This window comes from Talpa europaea, assembly GCF_964194135.1.
Source record: "Talpa europaea genome assembly, chromosome: 1".
NCBI lineage: Eukaryota > Metazoa > Chordata > Mammalia > Eulipotyphla > Talpidae > Talpa > Talpa europaea.
Genome location: NC_140073.1, coordinates 11787496 through 11802765, shown reverse-complemented (window position 1 = coordinate 11802765; position 15270 = coordinate 11787496). Strand labels below are relative to the sequence as shown.

The 15270-nt window shown below is 45.5% G+C and overlaps 1 protein-coding gene across 1 annotated transcript in view; it reads left to right on the top strand.

Moving 5' to 3' along the window:
• The window catches only part of PTPRJ (protein tyrosine phosphatase receptor type J), a gene marked incomplete at both ends in the record, with an annotated part of 138584 nt that extends 134502 nt beyond the window's left edge, over positions 1–4082 (top strand). Inside the window, 3 exons of the mRNA XM_084234964.1 lie at positions 632–792; positions 2146–2281; positions 3924–4082. Of these exons, the coding sequence (XP_084091090.1) occupies positions 632–792; positions 2146–2281; positions 3924–4082 (456 nt within the window). The remainder of the gene's footprint in view (positions 1–631; positions 793–2145; positions 2282–3923) is intronic.
• Between the last annotated feature and the right edge of the window lie 11188 nt (positions 4083–15270).

The window sequence follows — 15270 nt, the reverse complement described above, 5'->3', positions numbered from 1 at the left end:
AAATCATTGGGAGTATAGAAAGAGGCTCATGGTTTGCAAAAATAAAACTCAGCATTATTTATAGTGGAGGGAAAATTGGGAAGACATGCAAATGCCCAGCTTTTGGTGAATGGGTAACTAAACTATGGGGTGTTCAGTTTCTGTATCATTACTCAGGTATTAGAAGTGATGTCATAATTGCCATGAGCTGTTAGGATGTAATTAAACCAAGCATACTAGGAGACATAATTTTATGCATATTGTGAATAATACATAAAAGTCCAGAAGTAGACTGAGTAGAGTTGAGGCTTATGGGGGTGGGGTGGGAAATTGGGGAGTTAGGTCCCAGTTTAGAAGAATTATTGTTGAAGAGTCCATAAGTCATGGATATAGTGTAGCATATAAAGTATTAACTCCTCACTAATCACTGTGTCTCAGAGACTGGCCTCCACTAGTATTTCAGTTCCTATGCTGGAGATGCCATCAAAATGCACTCAACTGGCTCCAGTAAATGCAATTCATAATAATTTTTAGTCCTCACTATTTGTGTAGCTGCCTCTCAGCTGGCGCTCAGGCACAGCTTGATTCCACTTGCCTTACTGATGTTCTTTAACCTTTCCCTCCGCATCTGAACCCCTCTTTTGGCTTTCAGAGTCAGACCAGTGAAAGTCACCCTCTGCGACAGTTCCATTTCACCTCCTGGCCGGACCACGGCGTTCCTGACACCACTGACCTGCTCATCAACTTCCGGTACCTCGTTCGTGACTACATGAAGCAGAGTCCCCCGGAGTCCCCGGTCCTCGTGCACTGCAGGTGTGGGACCCAGCTGGGGTGGGGGTAGGGGGCAGCCTTCAAATGCAATAAAAAACATGGACGCTTTTGAAAAGCATGACATAAGAAAGACTATAATAGACATGTATGAATTCAAGAAAGGTTTGGATAAGGGACCTTGGACTTTTTCTGTACAAGTCCCAAGACTTTGGAAGAGGACTTGGCAAATTGTGGCCTGTGAGATCATATCTGATCAGTTTTTATTTTTTTAAAATCAAAACAATTTAGTTATGCTTTGTAGTATTTTCTCATAAAATATTTCAACCTTATGAAAATACAGGGAATGACAATGAAGTGTAGTGAGGCCATCTATGTTTCTTTTGTCAGTAATGCATTATAGATCTTTAAAGTCTCTACTTACTAGTCTCTGGTTCATTCTACTTCCATAGGTAAATGTGACTTTATATTTTATTATGTGTGTATATATTTCTGTGGTTTCATATTGCTTTAAACTCTTGTCAGGTTTCATTCTACAACCTGCTTCCTTCAGCATGTTTTTTTTAGGGATGAATATGGGGTTTGGTGATTATTCTAGAATTAAAAATAACTCTGTGGGAATCTTTAATAAAGAGACAGTACTTCACACTCAGAGAATGGCTCCAGGATATAAGACAAGTGTTTTGAGGCAGTTCTGTCTTCAGCTCTCAAAAAACAAGGATGAGACAGTTGAAATAAGCAAGCAACTTTGTAAAACAAAAATGTAGAAACCTCAAAAGTAGGATTAAAATCTAACCTTGTTTGGCTTTAAAATTTTTGAAAATATCAAAGGTTTGCTTTAGTGACATGCTAGTCCTACCAGAATAACTTTAAGAACCTCTTGTAAGCAACATGCTCAAATTGATCAGCCAGCTCAGATTTCTAACCCCATGTGTAAGTCCATGTGTGTCTTCCATACCAGGGGGCTCAGGGAACTTCCATCTATCTGTTAACCTACCTGTGTCCACCTGCGGGGGCAGGGGAGAGGCAGTGCATAGAGAGCCCCGAAGTTCATCCAGCATTTTGGTTGGTTGTGTAACAGTATTGAAACACACAGCTCTGGGTCACCTTATTAACTTAAGAAAAAAATTTTATGAGTTTGGAGATAAATATCTGCTCACCATCTATTTCCTGCCTGTAAGTAAAGTACTGGGTGTGGCCTGCCCATTTGCCTACCTGTTTTCCCTAGTTACTTTCATGCTACAATGGTAGAATGCACATTTGGGCTACAAAATTGAAGATACTTACTATCTAGCCCTTTACAGAAAAAACTTGCCGCACACATGTACTTAAATGGGGGAATTTACAAGCTTGGCAGTAAAAGTAACCCACTGGCATGTACTCATTTCTCCTTCTCAGTGCTGGGGTTGGAAGGACGGGCACTTTCATCGCCATCGACCGTCTAATCTATCAGATAGAGAACGAGAACTCTGTGGACGTGTATGGGATCGTGTATGACCTCCGAATGCACAGGCCATTAATGGTGCAGACAGAGGTGAGCCCAAGATCAGTGTTTGACAGTCCACCCTTCAATCAACCAATCATTTTTATTTATTTCCCCCCCCCATTCATTTTTGCCTTGTGTCATCCACTGTTTAAAATATTTCCCGTTTCCAGGTCTTTCTGGCTCTTGGCTGTGATTTCTTTAAGAAAAGTGATTTGGGATTGAATTCCTCAACAACAGTGGGTCCTGATGTCAGTAATAGGCTGTAAACTTAGGTGGTATCAGGGTTCCTTACCCCATGGCCCCTGACTCACCAAATCATCTTAGCAAGTCTTTGAACCTTGCCTTCCAGGTTTTAAACTCATAAAGTTGTCATTTTCACTCTGTTCCTAAGGAGATCTGACCATCCTTAAAATAGGCTCATGAAGTAGACTTTTCAAATATGAACCATGTAAAATTGCAAAACGCTGCTTCAAGCATTCAGACGGCAGTATTTCTTCACCCAGCCTGTGTTAAAGAACGTCAGTTGTCGGTCACAGCGGGGCGACTGCCTCATTGAGAAAATGAATGCTTAATATGTACAATGCCATTTGTCTGAGGCCTTCGGATTTGGCTTTCCCTGAAATGTTTTTGCTGCATGTTCTCAGCAAAGATACTGGGAAATGGCCTTCCTCAAAGCTGTAGGGGTGAATGCGCTTCACCAGGGTGAGAGCAGAATATTAATTCTGTATCAGGCTGTTGCCTGTTCCAATTTAGAACTCTATGAATATGGGCTGTGTTTTTGAGTCTAGCAGGGAATGTTCTAGAGGTCTGGGTACGGTGTGTGCTTTGGGGTGAGTGACAGGGTTTTGATACAAAGGAATTTACGTCCTGTGTTGGTCAGAAGGGTAATATTTTCTTTTTTCTGCTAAAATGCCATAGAGTAGTAGTTCTCAACCTTTTATCCTCTTGAGAAAAGCAGCCTCTAAATGCCTAACAAATGTTTTCTCATCCCTTTTTTATATTTTGGAAATAATATAAACCTGTGCATATTAAAAAAAAGGAACAGTACAGGAATATATTGAGTGTTTTTCTTTTTTACTTTTTCTTCCCCAATGTCACACCTTAGAGCCAATATTATAGTTTGCCTGTATCTTTATGTACAGAGTGGGGGGATGCGTGCATGTATGTGCACACCCACAAATCCTGTTTTATATGCAATTCTGCCCTTTGATTCCCCCCACCCCCACAGCACCATGGATAGCCTTCTGTGTCAGCATCTGTCCCTTCTTCCTCTTTCCTGATTCTGATTTGTTTGCCTGAAGGCGGTTCCCACCTGACTGGACCCTCATCACCCCCCCACCCCAGTTGTCCTCTGTTGAGAACCCATTTCCTCCTTAGCCTACACATTGCTACTTGCCGAGGAAATCTCATTGGAATTTTTATTGTTGGATTAATTCTTCCACTTTCTTTCTTTTGCCCTTCCCAATATCTCAGTGTTTCTCTTTGGGGAGGGGATATGTGGGGAGTGTGCCCAGGCTAAGAATCACTGATTTCAGATTTCACCAGAATCCTCTTTCCTCTCCACACATGTTCCGTTGAAGTGTTTGCCTTGGGCTGGGTGGGCAAATTTGGAGGTGGTAATCTTTGAAAGTCACCTTGGTTGCTGCTCCCCGGGGCCTTTGTTCATTTGCTTTCTCTCCTTTTTTAACAGGACCAGTATGTTTTCCTCAATCAGTGTGTTTTGGATATTATCAGATCCCAGAAAGACTCGAAAGTAGATCTCATCTACCAGAACACAACTGCAATGACAATCTATGAAAACCTCTCACCAGTGACTGCATTTGGAAAGACAAATGGTTACATTGCCTGATTCCAAAGGAAAGCCTTTCTGGAGTTAACCAGACCGTCACAGCCACAGCAAAGGAAAATGCCCCATGTTGACATGTTTCTATATGTCTAATATCTTCATTTTTTGTTCTGTTTGGTTAGAACTAATGTGAGGGTGTGCAGGGGCTCATGTAAAACATGACAAATGAGAAGTTGGGGCTAGTGGGGGGCTGTGGAGGGTAAGCAAGTCAACTATATTCCTGATTACCAATGGGATGAGTTCACTTTTTTTTTCTGGAGAATATGGAAAACCAGGAAAAGTGAGCTATGGTTTTTTTTTTTCCTTTTTTCAAAAACAGATTTTTTTTTAAAAAGACTATTTTATATGATTCACATGCTAAAGCTAGGCTTGTGTTGGGTTGAATATATTTTAAGTATCAGAGGTCTATTTTTACCTACTGTATCTTGGAATCTAGCAGATGGAAAATACATACTTGTGGATGATTATCATGTGGGGAGGGCTAGGTGGTGCCTCTTCTGCCTGGCTTTTCTATTTGAACATGTGCCTTTTCTGAATTATGCTTCCACAGGCAAAACTCAGTAGATATCTATATTTTTGTATCGAATCTCATGATTGGAATGTACGGAATATTTAAGCAGTAGTTTAGCATCAGAGGTTCAGCCTTCTCAGAAGCATTCGTGTCCGCATTCGATTGGAGGCAGCCTCCCCGCCCCCCCTCCTGTGCGCGCCCCATTCTTTGTTCCTTTGTCCTCGAAGTTGTCCCCAAAGGCATTTCTGCTGGCACAATTTCAGCCCACGAGTGAGAGTGGAGTGGAAACTATCACCTTGAGAATTTTGGGGGGTGGGGGGACAGGGGGAACCCTACAGTGATGTAATGTCCTTTCCTTGTCCCTGTTTTATATCATTTTTCTCATTTCTGTATTTGGTAAGAAGGATTATTTAAAGGTGCAATATCTGACTTAGTGATTCATGATGCTCTAGATTTTTAGTAACGTTTTACTCAGGTTGGCATTTTATGTGTGTCCATGTGTATGTGTGTGTGTTTTTAAAAGCGTGGCAATCTGTGAACACTTCAGTGTGAAAACAGTGTCAAATGACCCCGCCCCCTCAAAGCCCACTGGCTTTAGTCTGTATCTGCAGTGATGCATCAGTATCTGCTGTATATATATATACTAAACTCTCAAAACAGTCATTCCTTTGAATGGAGGTGTACAAAATTTGAATTTGTATCAAAGATGTAACTATTATTTTTCAAACCTCTTTTCATTCTGCTGCTGTAATTACTTTGATTTTTTTGTAAGTGTAGATTAATTTTTTTTTTTTTTTGGGCTTCAGGTGTGTATCCACCAAGAATTTCAGAATTTGTGTGGATTTATTTTATTGGTACATAATCTGTAAGCTTTCTCAAGGCATTAACATGAAAGGATTGTTTCTTTTTACTTTATATGGTGGCTCAGGTTATTCTTTGAAGAAGTTTTGAATTTATCCTCCGATAGGCAATGAAGTATCCAAGGTTTGTATGAAGGAGTTACCGAGTCCCTGGAGCTCTGTGGCTGTTCCCCACAGTAGTAAATCCTGCTGTAACTGTAGGACTGGCGTGTCCTACTGAGATGGGCGCAGGGTCTTCCCCAGTGCCTGTCGCTCACTGTCTCCAGACCCCGCCCCGCTCCTCGACTCACCAGCACTTTGATAACTAACTGCACATGAATGGGGGTTTTAGAGTCAAACACAGTGGCCTGAAAGCCCTTGATTCGATTCAGAGGTTTAGTGCAGGATGTCTTTTGTCCCCCTTTTCCTTTGAGGTACTGAAAGGAGAGGCGGTGGTGGGGTGATGTTTTGGGAGAACCCTGCTTCCCAAATGGAAATTGCACTTTTTGCTGATTCCTTTGCTGTCTTTGGTAGTAAGCGGTTCATTCAGCATCAGGCCCTTGAGGAATCGGGTGTCCAGCCAGAGTGGGCTCTCTGGACTCAGCTGCAGAGGGGCCTTTGGCTCCTTTGTTCTGAGTCTGGGAAGGTGTGTCTCCCCAGGGTGTTGTGTGAAGCTGGGTTTGGGTGGATGGCTCCTCTCCGCTTCACAGCGGCTTGGCCCTTGGTGCTTGCAGAGCTGGAGAGCCCCCTCTGTTCAGGCAGTAGCTCCCTGTGCCACCTCCCTCCTCCCCACTCTGGTTTGTCAGGAGACCACTGTGATGGGTGCCTGCGTGTCAGAGCCCAGGGCGCTGCTGCACCCGGCCCCACCCATCTTGGGGAAGGACTGGGCTCTAAAATTCCCTTAAAAGATGAAAGCAACCATAATTAAAAACAGTGTATAAAAATGCAAAAACCAGAAAGCCGAGTCTCTTCTGCTTGGTATGGGACATGGGTAGCAGCTCCACAAGCCTCTCTTGGACGTCACTGCTAATCCAGGGAGGAAGGCTTGTGGGGGAGAGTTCTGGATTCCAGATGGGCAGGTCACATGAAGGTCAGGATGCCTGCTTCTGTGCACCCTGGAGAGGGCTGGGGCTGGGTCAGTGTTGGTGAGGGTGTTGATAGCATAGTGATTGAAAAGGGAAGATTAGTGTGTAAATATAAAGGACATAGGGGCTGGAGATTGGTCATCGAGAAGAGGAATGTGCTTTTGGCTCCTGCCCCAACCCTCTCGGTCATAGTGACCTAAAATCTGGGAAGTGGGTAGAGTGGTAGGGATGGCACCCCATTTAGAACTGGGTGGTTGCCCATGGCAAAGCAGCCAGAGTGGGGTTTGTTGTCAGTGAAAGTTTAAGGAGGGGTGGTCAGCTGGCCCCGGGGGTTTAGGTCAGTGAGAGCTTCTCTCACAAGCAAAGGCTTTTTGGTCTCCAAAGTTAAGTCTTGTGATGACTGGCACCAGGAGGAAGTGGCATGAGGGCCTGTTCCATGGCACGATCTCCAGGTAGACTTTGGCATAATGGACTCCACTGGATTTAGACTTTGTCACGTCAGAGGCTCCTGGGGCCACAGTTGGGGCCTGACTATGCAGCTCATTCACCTTCGAGTTCCATCTGGATGGAAGCACATGGTTTCCTTCTGAAATGCTTGACTGTGCTTGTTGAGCTAAGCAGCTCTTGGTGACTGATGCTGATTTGCGTCAGAAGTGCAAGCTCTGAGCTTTCTGACCACGTGTAACAGCCGAGCCCTCCAGTCATTTTCCCTCGGGAGGGCACATGAGTAGGATGTATTGATGTGGACTCTAAAACTGTAATTTTCTTGTAACTATTTTGGAATGATGCATATTTCTAATGTTTGTTATACTTGTACAGAGTATTGCTGTTGGTTGCTTTTTTTTGTTTTTTAAGGAAAAAAATGGCCTGAAAAAATTTTTTAAAAAGACTTAACAAATACCAAATATAAAAATGTCAACACATGATGTCTAGGTTGTTTTCTTTTTTTTTTATTTTAAGCCCCTCCCCTTCCTTTACGTTCACCCTTTTCATCGATTAATTTACCGACCTCATTGGACTGAGGCTTCCTTAACAGAAATACATAGTCCTTGGGGGTTTTCAACGTTTTCTTATTTCCATCTCCCACAACAAAGCACAAAGATGGGGGTGAGGGGTGGGGGTGGGGCTTACCTACAACAGTTTACTTCCCAGCACTTCTGAAGGGCTGAGTTCAAGATGGCGGCAGGGCTGGTCTCTGAGGCCTCTCTTTTTGGCTTGTGGAGCCTCCTCATCACGGGGCTGCCCCACCTTGTGTGTTTGTGTCCGTCTCCTGGTTGGAATTGGATCACAGCCCACCCAAAAGACCTCATTTTACCTTAATCGCCTCTTTAAAGACCCTACCTCAAAAGACACCCAGACTGAGGTACTCGGGGGTCAGGTACTTACACACTCACACATCCAGGGTCTTCGGGTGGAGAGGATACTGGGAAGAAGTGGGCATCCAGGCGTGGCTTTCAGGGCCGGACATAGGGTCAGCAGATGGACAGACACCTACTTGGGGTGCCAGAAGTTGGAGAAGGTTTTTTGTTAATGGGTTTGGGGAATTCCAGAATCACTGGGGTACTGTGGCCATTAAGGGACTTTTTCTTTCTTCTCCCTTGTGCCTGGCTGAAAACTCCAAGCAGACTCAGCTGATTTTGTTTTGGGGTCTCTATTCCTATTGCCTGAGACAGACCCACCTAGTCAAACCCAGGTCCTGAGCGCCTGGCCTGCATGAGGTGCCCTACTCAGGGGCTGAGGGCTCCACGGGTGAACAAAAAGGACAGAAGTCCATGCTCTGATGGAGCTTCCATCCAGATGACGAGGGGAGACAGGCAGATGTCATCTGCAAATAAGTCTTCAGCAGGTTCCATGATGAAAATACGGAGAAGAGCACTTCCAGCCTTGATGCACCAGCTGGTCATTCACACAGCCATAGGCAGCTACAGGAAGGCAGAGGTGAACAGTCCAGAGGGAGGCTGGGGAGCAGGTGGGGTAGCCCAGTGAGGTGAACCCTGAAAAGTCCCAGAGGAGGCTTCGGTAACAGGGAGCCTCAGACTGTTGAGAGTGGGTGTATTTGAGCTAAGGTTTAAGCAGAATCTTAGCAGGAGGATTAAAGTGGGGACAGTTTGCGGGAGGGGGAATGGGTAGGTTTTGGTTGGAGAATGTGGGGGGCGTGAGTGGAAATGGTGGCTGATCACCCTGAAAGGTAAGAGCTTTGAGATTGATGGATTAAAACTCTCTCACCTTTATTTTATTATTTTTTAAAAGATTTATTTTTATTTGTTTATACATGCACTGGGTACAGTCAGAAGCGCGGGAGGGTGAGAGAATTCACCAGAGCCAGAACGGGGAGCAGAGCAGGCAGAAGGACCGAAGTACACTGCCGAGGGGAGCAGCGGGCGGCAGGAGAGGTCTGCGCGCCATGAGGGACCCTCCTCCGGTGGCCGGGGAGCAGCCGGGGATCGAACCGGCGCTGCAGAGGCTGCAGGCAGCTTCGCAACCCAGTGCTCAACCGCTGCGCCCAGGGGAGGCCCAAAACTCTCTCACCTTTAAAGCACCGCACCTCGCGTACAAGAGGTGTGTGCGCGCGCGCGTGCACAGACATGCAAACAAACATACAGTTTCACCTTTGTGGTTTCCTTTGGGTGGGAGCCACATGGTGGCCACCTGGGTGTCCGTGAGAGGATGGGGAAGGCCCCGCAGACAGTTGGCTGGCTTACGGGAGTACCCGATGAGAGTTACCACACAGAAGAGGCCCACTTGCCCACCCTCCTTTCCCCCTTCTCTCCTCTCCCAACCATCTGGGGACTGGCTCATTCCTGGTCTGCTTACCAAGTGCAAAATAACTATTAAACAATTCCAGCGCATTCCGGAGTTGTTGGCTGGAAAATGCTGGGTGAAATGAGGTCTATTTCTCAGACCCAGTGTCTCTTGGTATGTCCACTTCTGCCCTGGTCCTTTGCTATAATTACTTTCCTGATTACATTAAAAGCACAGGTCTGGAGCATGATTTAATTATTGCAGCCATCATTCCTCCTCTGGTTGTCGAGAGAAAATATTTTTGCTTTTAAAATGATGCTTCCAGATGTCTGGTGGTAAAAAGAATGGTGCAGAACCAAATGTTTGGAGCCTGAGTTTTCATTCTTTTCCTGCCCCTGCTGACTACATAGAAATCACAGAGCCTTCCACTCTTGATAAGCCTCAGGTGGCAGAGATGTGATGCTTGGCCCATGTCTGAGCGTGGTATGTGCAGCTTGTTGACCCACAACCCCCAAGGCCTGAGCAGAGGTGGTCAAGGTCTCTATCAAGGCAGGACAGTTTGAGACTCAGGCCCTGAGAGGGGTGTTTTGAGGTCCAGTGATCTCATCTCCACCTGGGAAGCTTCCAGAGACCCTGCCAGCGAGGGAACTTGCAAGTGAGTTCAGAAAGGAAGAGGATGACAGTTCCAGTTTCTGACCACAGGAGTGTGGTGGGGCTTTTGAAGCTGTGATGTGCCGAGTCACACAGCGCATTGACTGGGTTGTACGAAACACCCTCTGAGTGGTAGCTGCTACTTATCAAGTCAAAATTTCCTCAACTGTCTCCTGTAGGCCAACCGAGGGCCCTGGGAATGTATGTTTGTGAACAAAACAGGCATGAATCCTGCTCTTGGGCATTTTAAGGGCCTGTGGGAGAGACAGGAAATTGTGAAGAAATAGGACCTGTTGCTGCCGTGGAGATGGAAGTCCTGGGGGTGGGAGGGGGGTTGCAGGGAGGAATGAATCTGGCACTTGGAAGAACAGCCAGAAGACTGTGTCTCTGAGGCATAGCATTTGAGGGGGCCAAGAGCACAGATGGAGAGGGCGAGGGGGCAGGCACCTGTCAGGTTTTCTAAGCTGAGGTAAGGAGATGGGATGCTAGTTTCAAACCGGGGGGTGGGGTTTGTCAAGATGTCTCTGTTGTCACTGTGTGTAAGATGGGTTGCAGGAGGGAAGCTGGAATCCCGGGTCCTGGTAGAGGTTCTGGGTTAGCATGTTTTTAAAAATAGAAAAATGAAAAAATGGGGGCCTCCCCTGTGGCGCAGTGGTTGAGCGCTGGGTTGCGAAGCTGCCCGCAGCCTCTGCAGCGCCGGTTCGATCCCCGGCTGCTCCCCGGCCACCAGAGGCGGGTCCCACATGGCGCGCAGACCTCTCCTGCCGCCCGCTGCTCCCCTCAGCAGTGTACTTCGGTCCTTCTGCCTGCTCTGCTCCCCGCTCTGGCTCTGGTGAATTCTCTCACCCTCCCGCGCTTCTGACTGTACCCAGTGCATGTATAAACAAAACAAACAAACAAACAAACAAACAAATAAATAAATGCCTCTATTTAAAAAAAGAAAAGAAAAATGATGTAAAAATATATAAAATAAAATAAAATATTAAAAAATAGATGATGGTAATGAGGTGAAGGTAGTGGCAGTGAAGATGGAGAGGCAGTGGGTTTGAGACACATAGGCTGAGGGGGGCTGTACTTCCTGCCTCATCTTTCACTCAGGACATAGCTGTGTGATTTGCGTTGGACCATGGGTGTGGGCAGAAGTGAGTCTTAACTCTGACCCCAGACCAGAAGAGACTTTGCTTGATTTTGTTACCTTTTTATCCTTCCGCAATGCTTGTAGATGATCTAGTTTAAGAGAGTCAGTTTCCTAACGCAGGCAATTATGAACAGAACGTGGAGAAAACAGTAAGGATCTGTCTGTACTTTGTTGTCTACACTTTGCTTCCACAGAGCTTCCCTGAAGGTTCTGACCTAGTTACTCTTCCAGGTTTCCTGCTGCCTGAGGCGGGGTAGGGGACAGCCATAATCGTCATGCATTGATTCATGATCTAGAATGCGTCTTTACCCACTATTGATTGAGGTGAGGCAGGAGGATGCAAATAACCCTCAAATTCTGTCTCTGGCTTGTTATTAACTCTGTTCTCAAAACAAAAACAGGCTTAACTGCAGAATGGCCCAGAATTCAAGTGTCTTCTGCTCCTAGCACTTAATTTGATAAAGACTCCCCAAGTATAGCCTAGAAACCAAGGTATTATAGGAAATAAAAATCCAGTGACCACCTGAGCTCTTAGAACATGTACAAGCATAAGCAATGGATGGGAAACATTTAAAATCAATGCATAGAACTATAGAGAATAATCCTATTAAAATGCTTTATAAGTGCACTGAATAATGCTTTATAAATGCACTGAATAAACTCCAGAATAATGCATTGGAGGCTTTTGAGTGGCATTAGATTTTATTTTTACTTGCCTAAATTTTCTAATTTCTCCCAATGAATAGGGAAGATTTGGTAAGAATGATCAATTAAAACCTTAGCACTTTTTCACCTTGACTCAAAAGAAAAAAAAAAAAGACACAACCTATTTTAAAAATGTATTTGTCAGTTTCTTCAACCTCCAGTTGCTAGCAATTTGTTAAGAAAGTCAAGTTTTTGGATGTTAGATTCGTTGTGCAGCTGGAGGAAACGAGGGTCCACCTTCCTGCTCCTGGGAGTGTGGGTCTGCCAGGGGGGAGGGATGGCAGGCATCTGGGAAGCAGGACTTGGAGGCAGGGAGCATGCTGACACCCCTTCCACCCCTTCAGGGATTTCACCGCTCCATTCTGGGACAGATACGGAAAATTCCTGGGACCTTGGAGGAAAAAGATGATTCTGGCTTTTACCTGTTACATTCTAGCAAAAGTCACCTTCCTGCAAGCAGGTAAGAGCTCCCCATCTGAGTTGAGCCATGTTGGCTAGAGGAGCAGTTTTGTTTTAAATTATTACAATTATGTTACTAATGATATATCATTATTTTACATCCTTGTTTGTTTTTTCACAAGATGAGATTTCTCCCCTCAGATGTGGTCCAGAGTCCTTGTGCTCACCTCTGCCCCTACCCTCAGCTTTCTCCCCTCCCCATCTTACCTCCCGGATACCTCAGATATATCGTCAGCTTTTAAGGGTCGTTTTAAAGTTTGCTTCTCTGACCCCGTGTTTGGTTTCTCTATAGTCCACCTATTAGTGAAACCATCAGTATTTCTCTCCTTCAGGCTCACTTGGGCCCTTCCAGTTCCACCCACACGGGCAGCAGTTTTGTATGATGCCATTAGATGGCGCCAGAGGACCAGGGACGTGATCCCTGGTTAGGCTGTGATATGAGAAAGTCTGGAAATAAGAGTAGGAGGTTGACAGCCGACGTCTAAAAATCAACAGTAGGGCTAAGGATGTGCCCTCTCCAACAGCCGGGAGCTTTTTATCTTATAATTTATTAGATAATATGTTCATGGTAAAAAATTTAGGAGCTTTAGATAAGGAAAAAAAGGGGAAAAAAGTTCTACTTGGTCTCCAAGCAGTAAGATGGTCCTTGTGATTTCCCTGCTTGTGGCGCCAACACCCTCCTGTAGTCCCACCATACCAGGGCTGGTCTGTGTGACCGAAAGAATTCAGCAGAATCGACAGTGTGTTACTGATTAGCTTGTAAAAGATTAGCAGGCTCTCCTTCTCTCTCTCTTCTCCTGCTTCCCCCCACCCCCCCACCCCAACCAGAAGCCCATGTGCTTAGCAAGTGAATCTCCTGCTAATAGTCAGGTGATCCTGGAAGCAGATTCTGCATCCCCACTCAAGCCAGATGACTGCAGCCAACATTTTGACTGCAACTCCTGAAAGGCTTTGAGCCAGAAATCTAAGGTCTAACCCTGCTCCTCTGAGCCCACCTAAGCCATCCCCAGAATCCCGATCCTCAGAAATTGCTTCAGGTTTTGGCGTCAGATGGACCTGGTTTATATCCTAGCTGACCGCTTACTGTTGTGATACTGCAGACGACTGCAGATACTCCACCTTTTTGAACTCTAATTCTTTGTCTATTATATGAGAACAATAATTGCATTTACTCACAGCTTTAAATGAGATATTATGTGCAAAATTCAGGATGAATTGTTAGCTGCTGCTTTATCTAGTCAGGGATAGAAAACTCCCTAAGAGTAGATATCTTTGTTCTGAGAAATTAATCGAATGCCCTGCTTAGTAATGCAGAGGCCGAGAGTGTAGGTACCTATTATTATTATAACATGAGGCAGAGCAAAAAGTGCCTCTCCTCTTGGTATGCACAATTATACATTGCAAGTCACTTCCAGTAAGGAAGGGTAGAGAACAGCACCCCCTTTCCTATTCTCTGAAATTTGCAACCAAGAAAGCTGGTTTTAGTGGTTCGGAGTGACATTGACTGTGGTTTAGCAGCGTAAAAGAATATTAAAACTCCCACCAGGGAAAGGGGCCTGTGTAGGTGATGTGGGTTTGTATGAGGGTTTGTATAGATGGCTTGATTTGGCACAGCATGGGCCTGGGGCTGGAAACCCTTCTAGGTCCAGCCCTGCTGGACCACTGTGTTTTGGGGAGAACAGCTAGCACTGAGAGTGAACAGAGAATTATGACCTTGGAGCCCAAGCAAGGAGTCTAGCAGTGGCATGGTAGGGATGGAGGCCTGCAGCAGCACTACCCCATGCACAGTTGACCCATGTCCATCAGCTCAAGCAGGACTAACTACATGGCAAAGACCAAGGAAAATGCCTGATCTTATTTTTATTATTTTTTTTTTTAAGATTTTTTTTTTTATTTATGTAATAGCTAGGGTATAGGCCAGAGGCGCGGGAGGGTGAGAGGATTCACCAGAGACAGAGCGGGGAGCAGAACAGGCAGAAGGACTGCAAACACTGCTGAGGGGAGCAGCAGGCCCATCAGCAGGCCCAACAGGAGGGTCTGGTGTCCCATGTGGGAATCTCCCTGGCCAGCCGGGAATCGAACCCGCGCTGCAGAGGCTGTGGACAACTTCACAGCGCTGTGCTCAACCCGCTGCACTACCGGGGAGGCCCCTAATCTTATTTTTATTTCCACTCTTCCTACAAGGCCTCTGGAAGCAGAAGTCCTTTGGACTGAATCTTCCTCGTACATTCTTAGACAACTTGAGTTGGAGACGGAGACTTTTGCTATTAAGGCAGGTGTGACCTTGAGCCATTGGGGAAATAAAAGGTGTAATTTAATTTGTATTTTCCAGATGCATATTATAGAAATAGATTGTATGATTTGGGTAAACTAACTGCTGTTATAACAAGTAAACCCCATATCTCAATAGCTTAATACCCACATGACAGTTTAATGGGGGTTATACAATTAAGGACCCAGGCTGCTATAGTTTCATCACCTTTAACCTAAATATTCCAAGGTCAGCCAGAGTGTCACCATTTTACTGGCAGATGAGGAAGAGAAAGTTGAAGACAGCATTTGGGAGGTGTCTGTGCCAGGTGTGGAAGTGACATATAGCACTTTCAGCTTCATTCCATTGGTAGAGAAATACCATTTAGTTTGTCCCCAGGAGGGGAGCTATGGATATTGGTGAGCATGAGCATTCTGTTGAAAAGTTCTGTTTTCTTTTATTGGCATGGTGATCCAGGTGCTTCTAATTGTCTAACAGGGCTGCTGGGAGAGGTGGTGTCCTATATTGGGTCCACAGAGCAGGCACATGAGGAGTTTGCAAGCTCTGGCTCATCAGCAGCTTGCCCATTTAGTGGGGATATATTCTCCCAGCCTCCAATCATGCCTTTAATTACTACTGGATGCACCTGGGAATCTCAAGGCGGTAAAAGAAATTCTCAGCTTTGAAGAACCCTCAAGGGGTGACACTAATTTGCTCATTGCAAACTTTTCCTAACTCTCTGCTTCAGCCCCATAGGGTATAATTAGTTGCCAAAAGCTGTCATGTGCCATAAAGCCTGGGTGTGCGCCC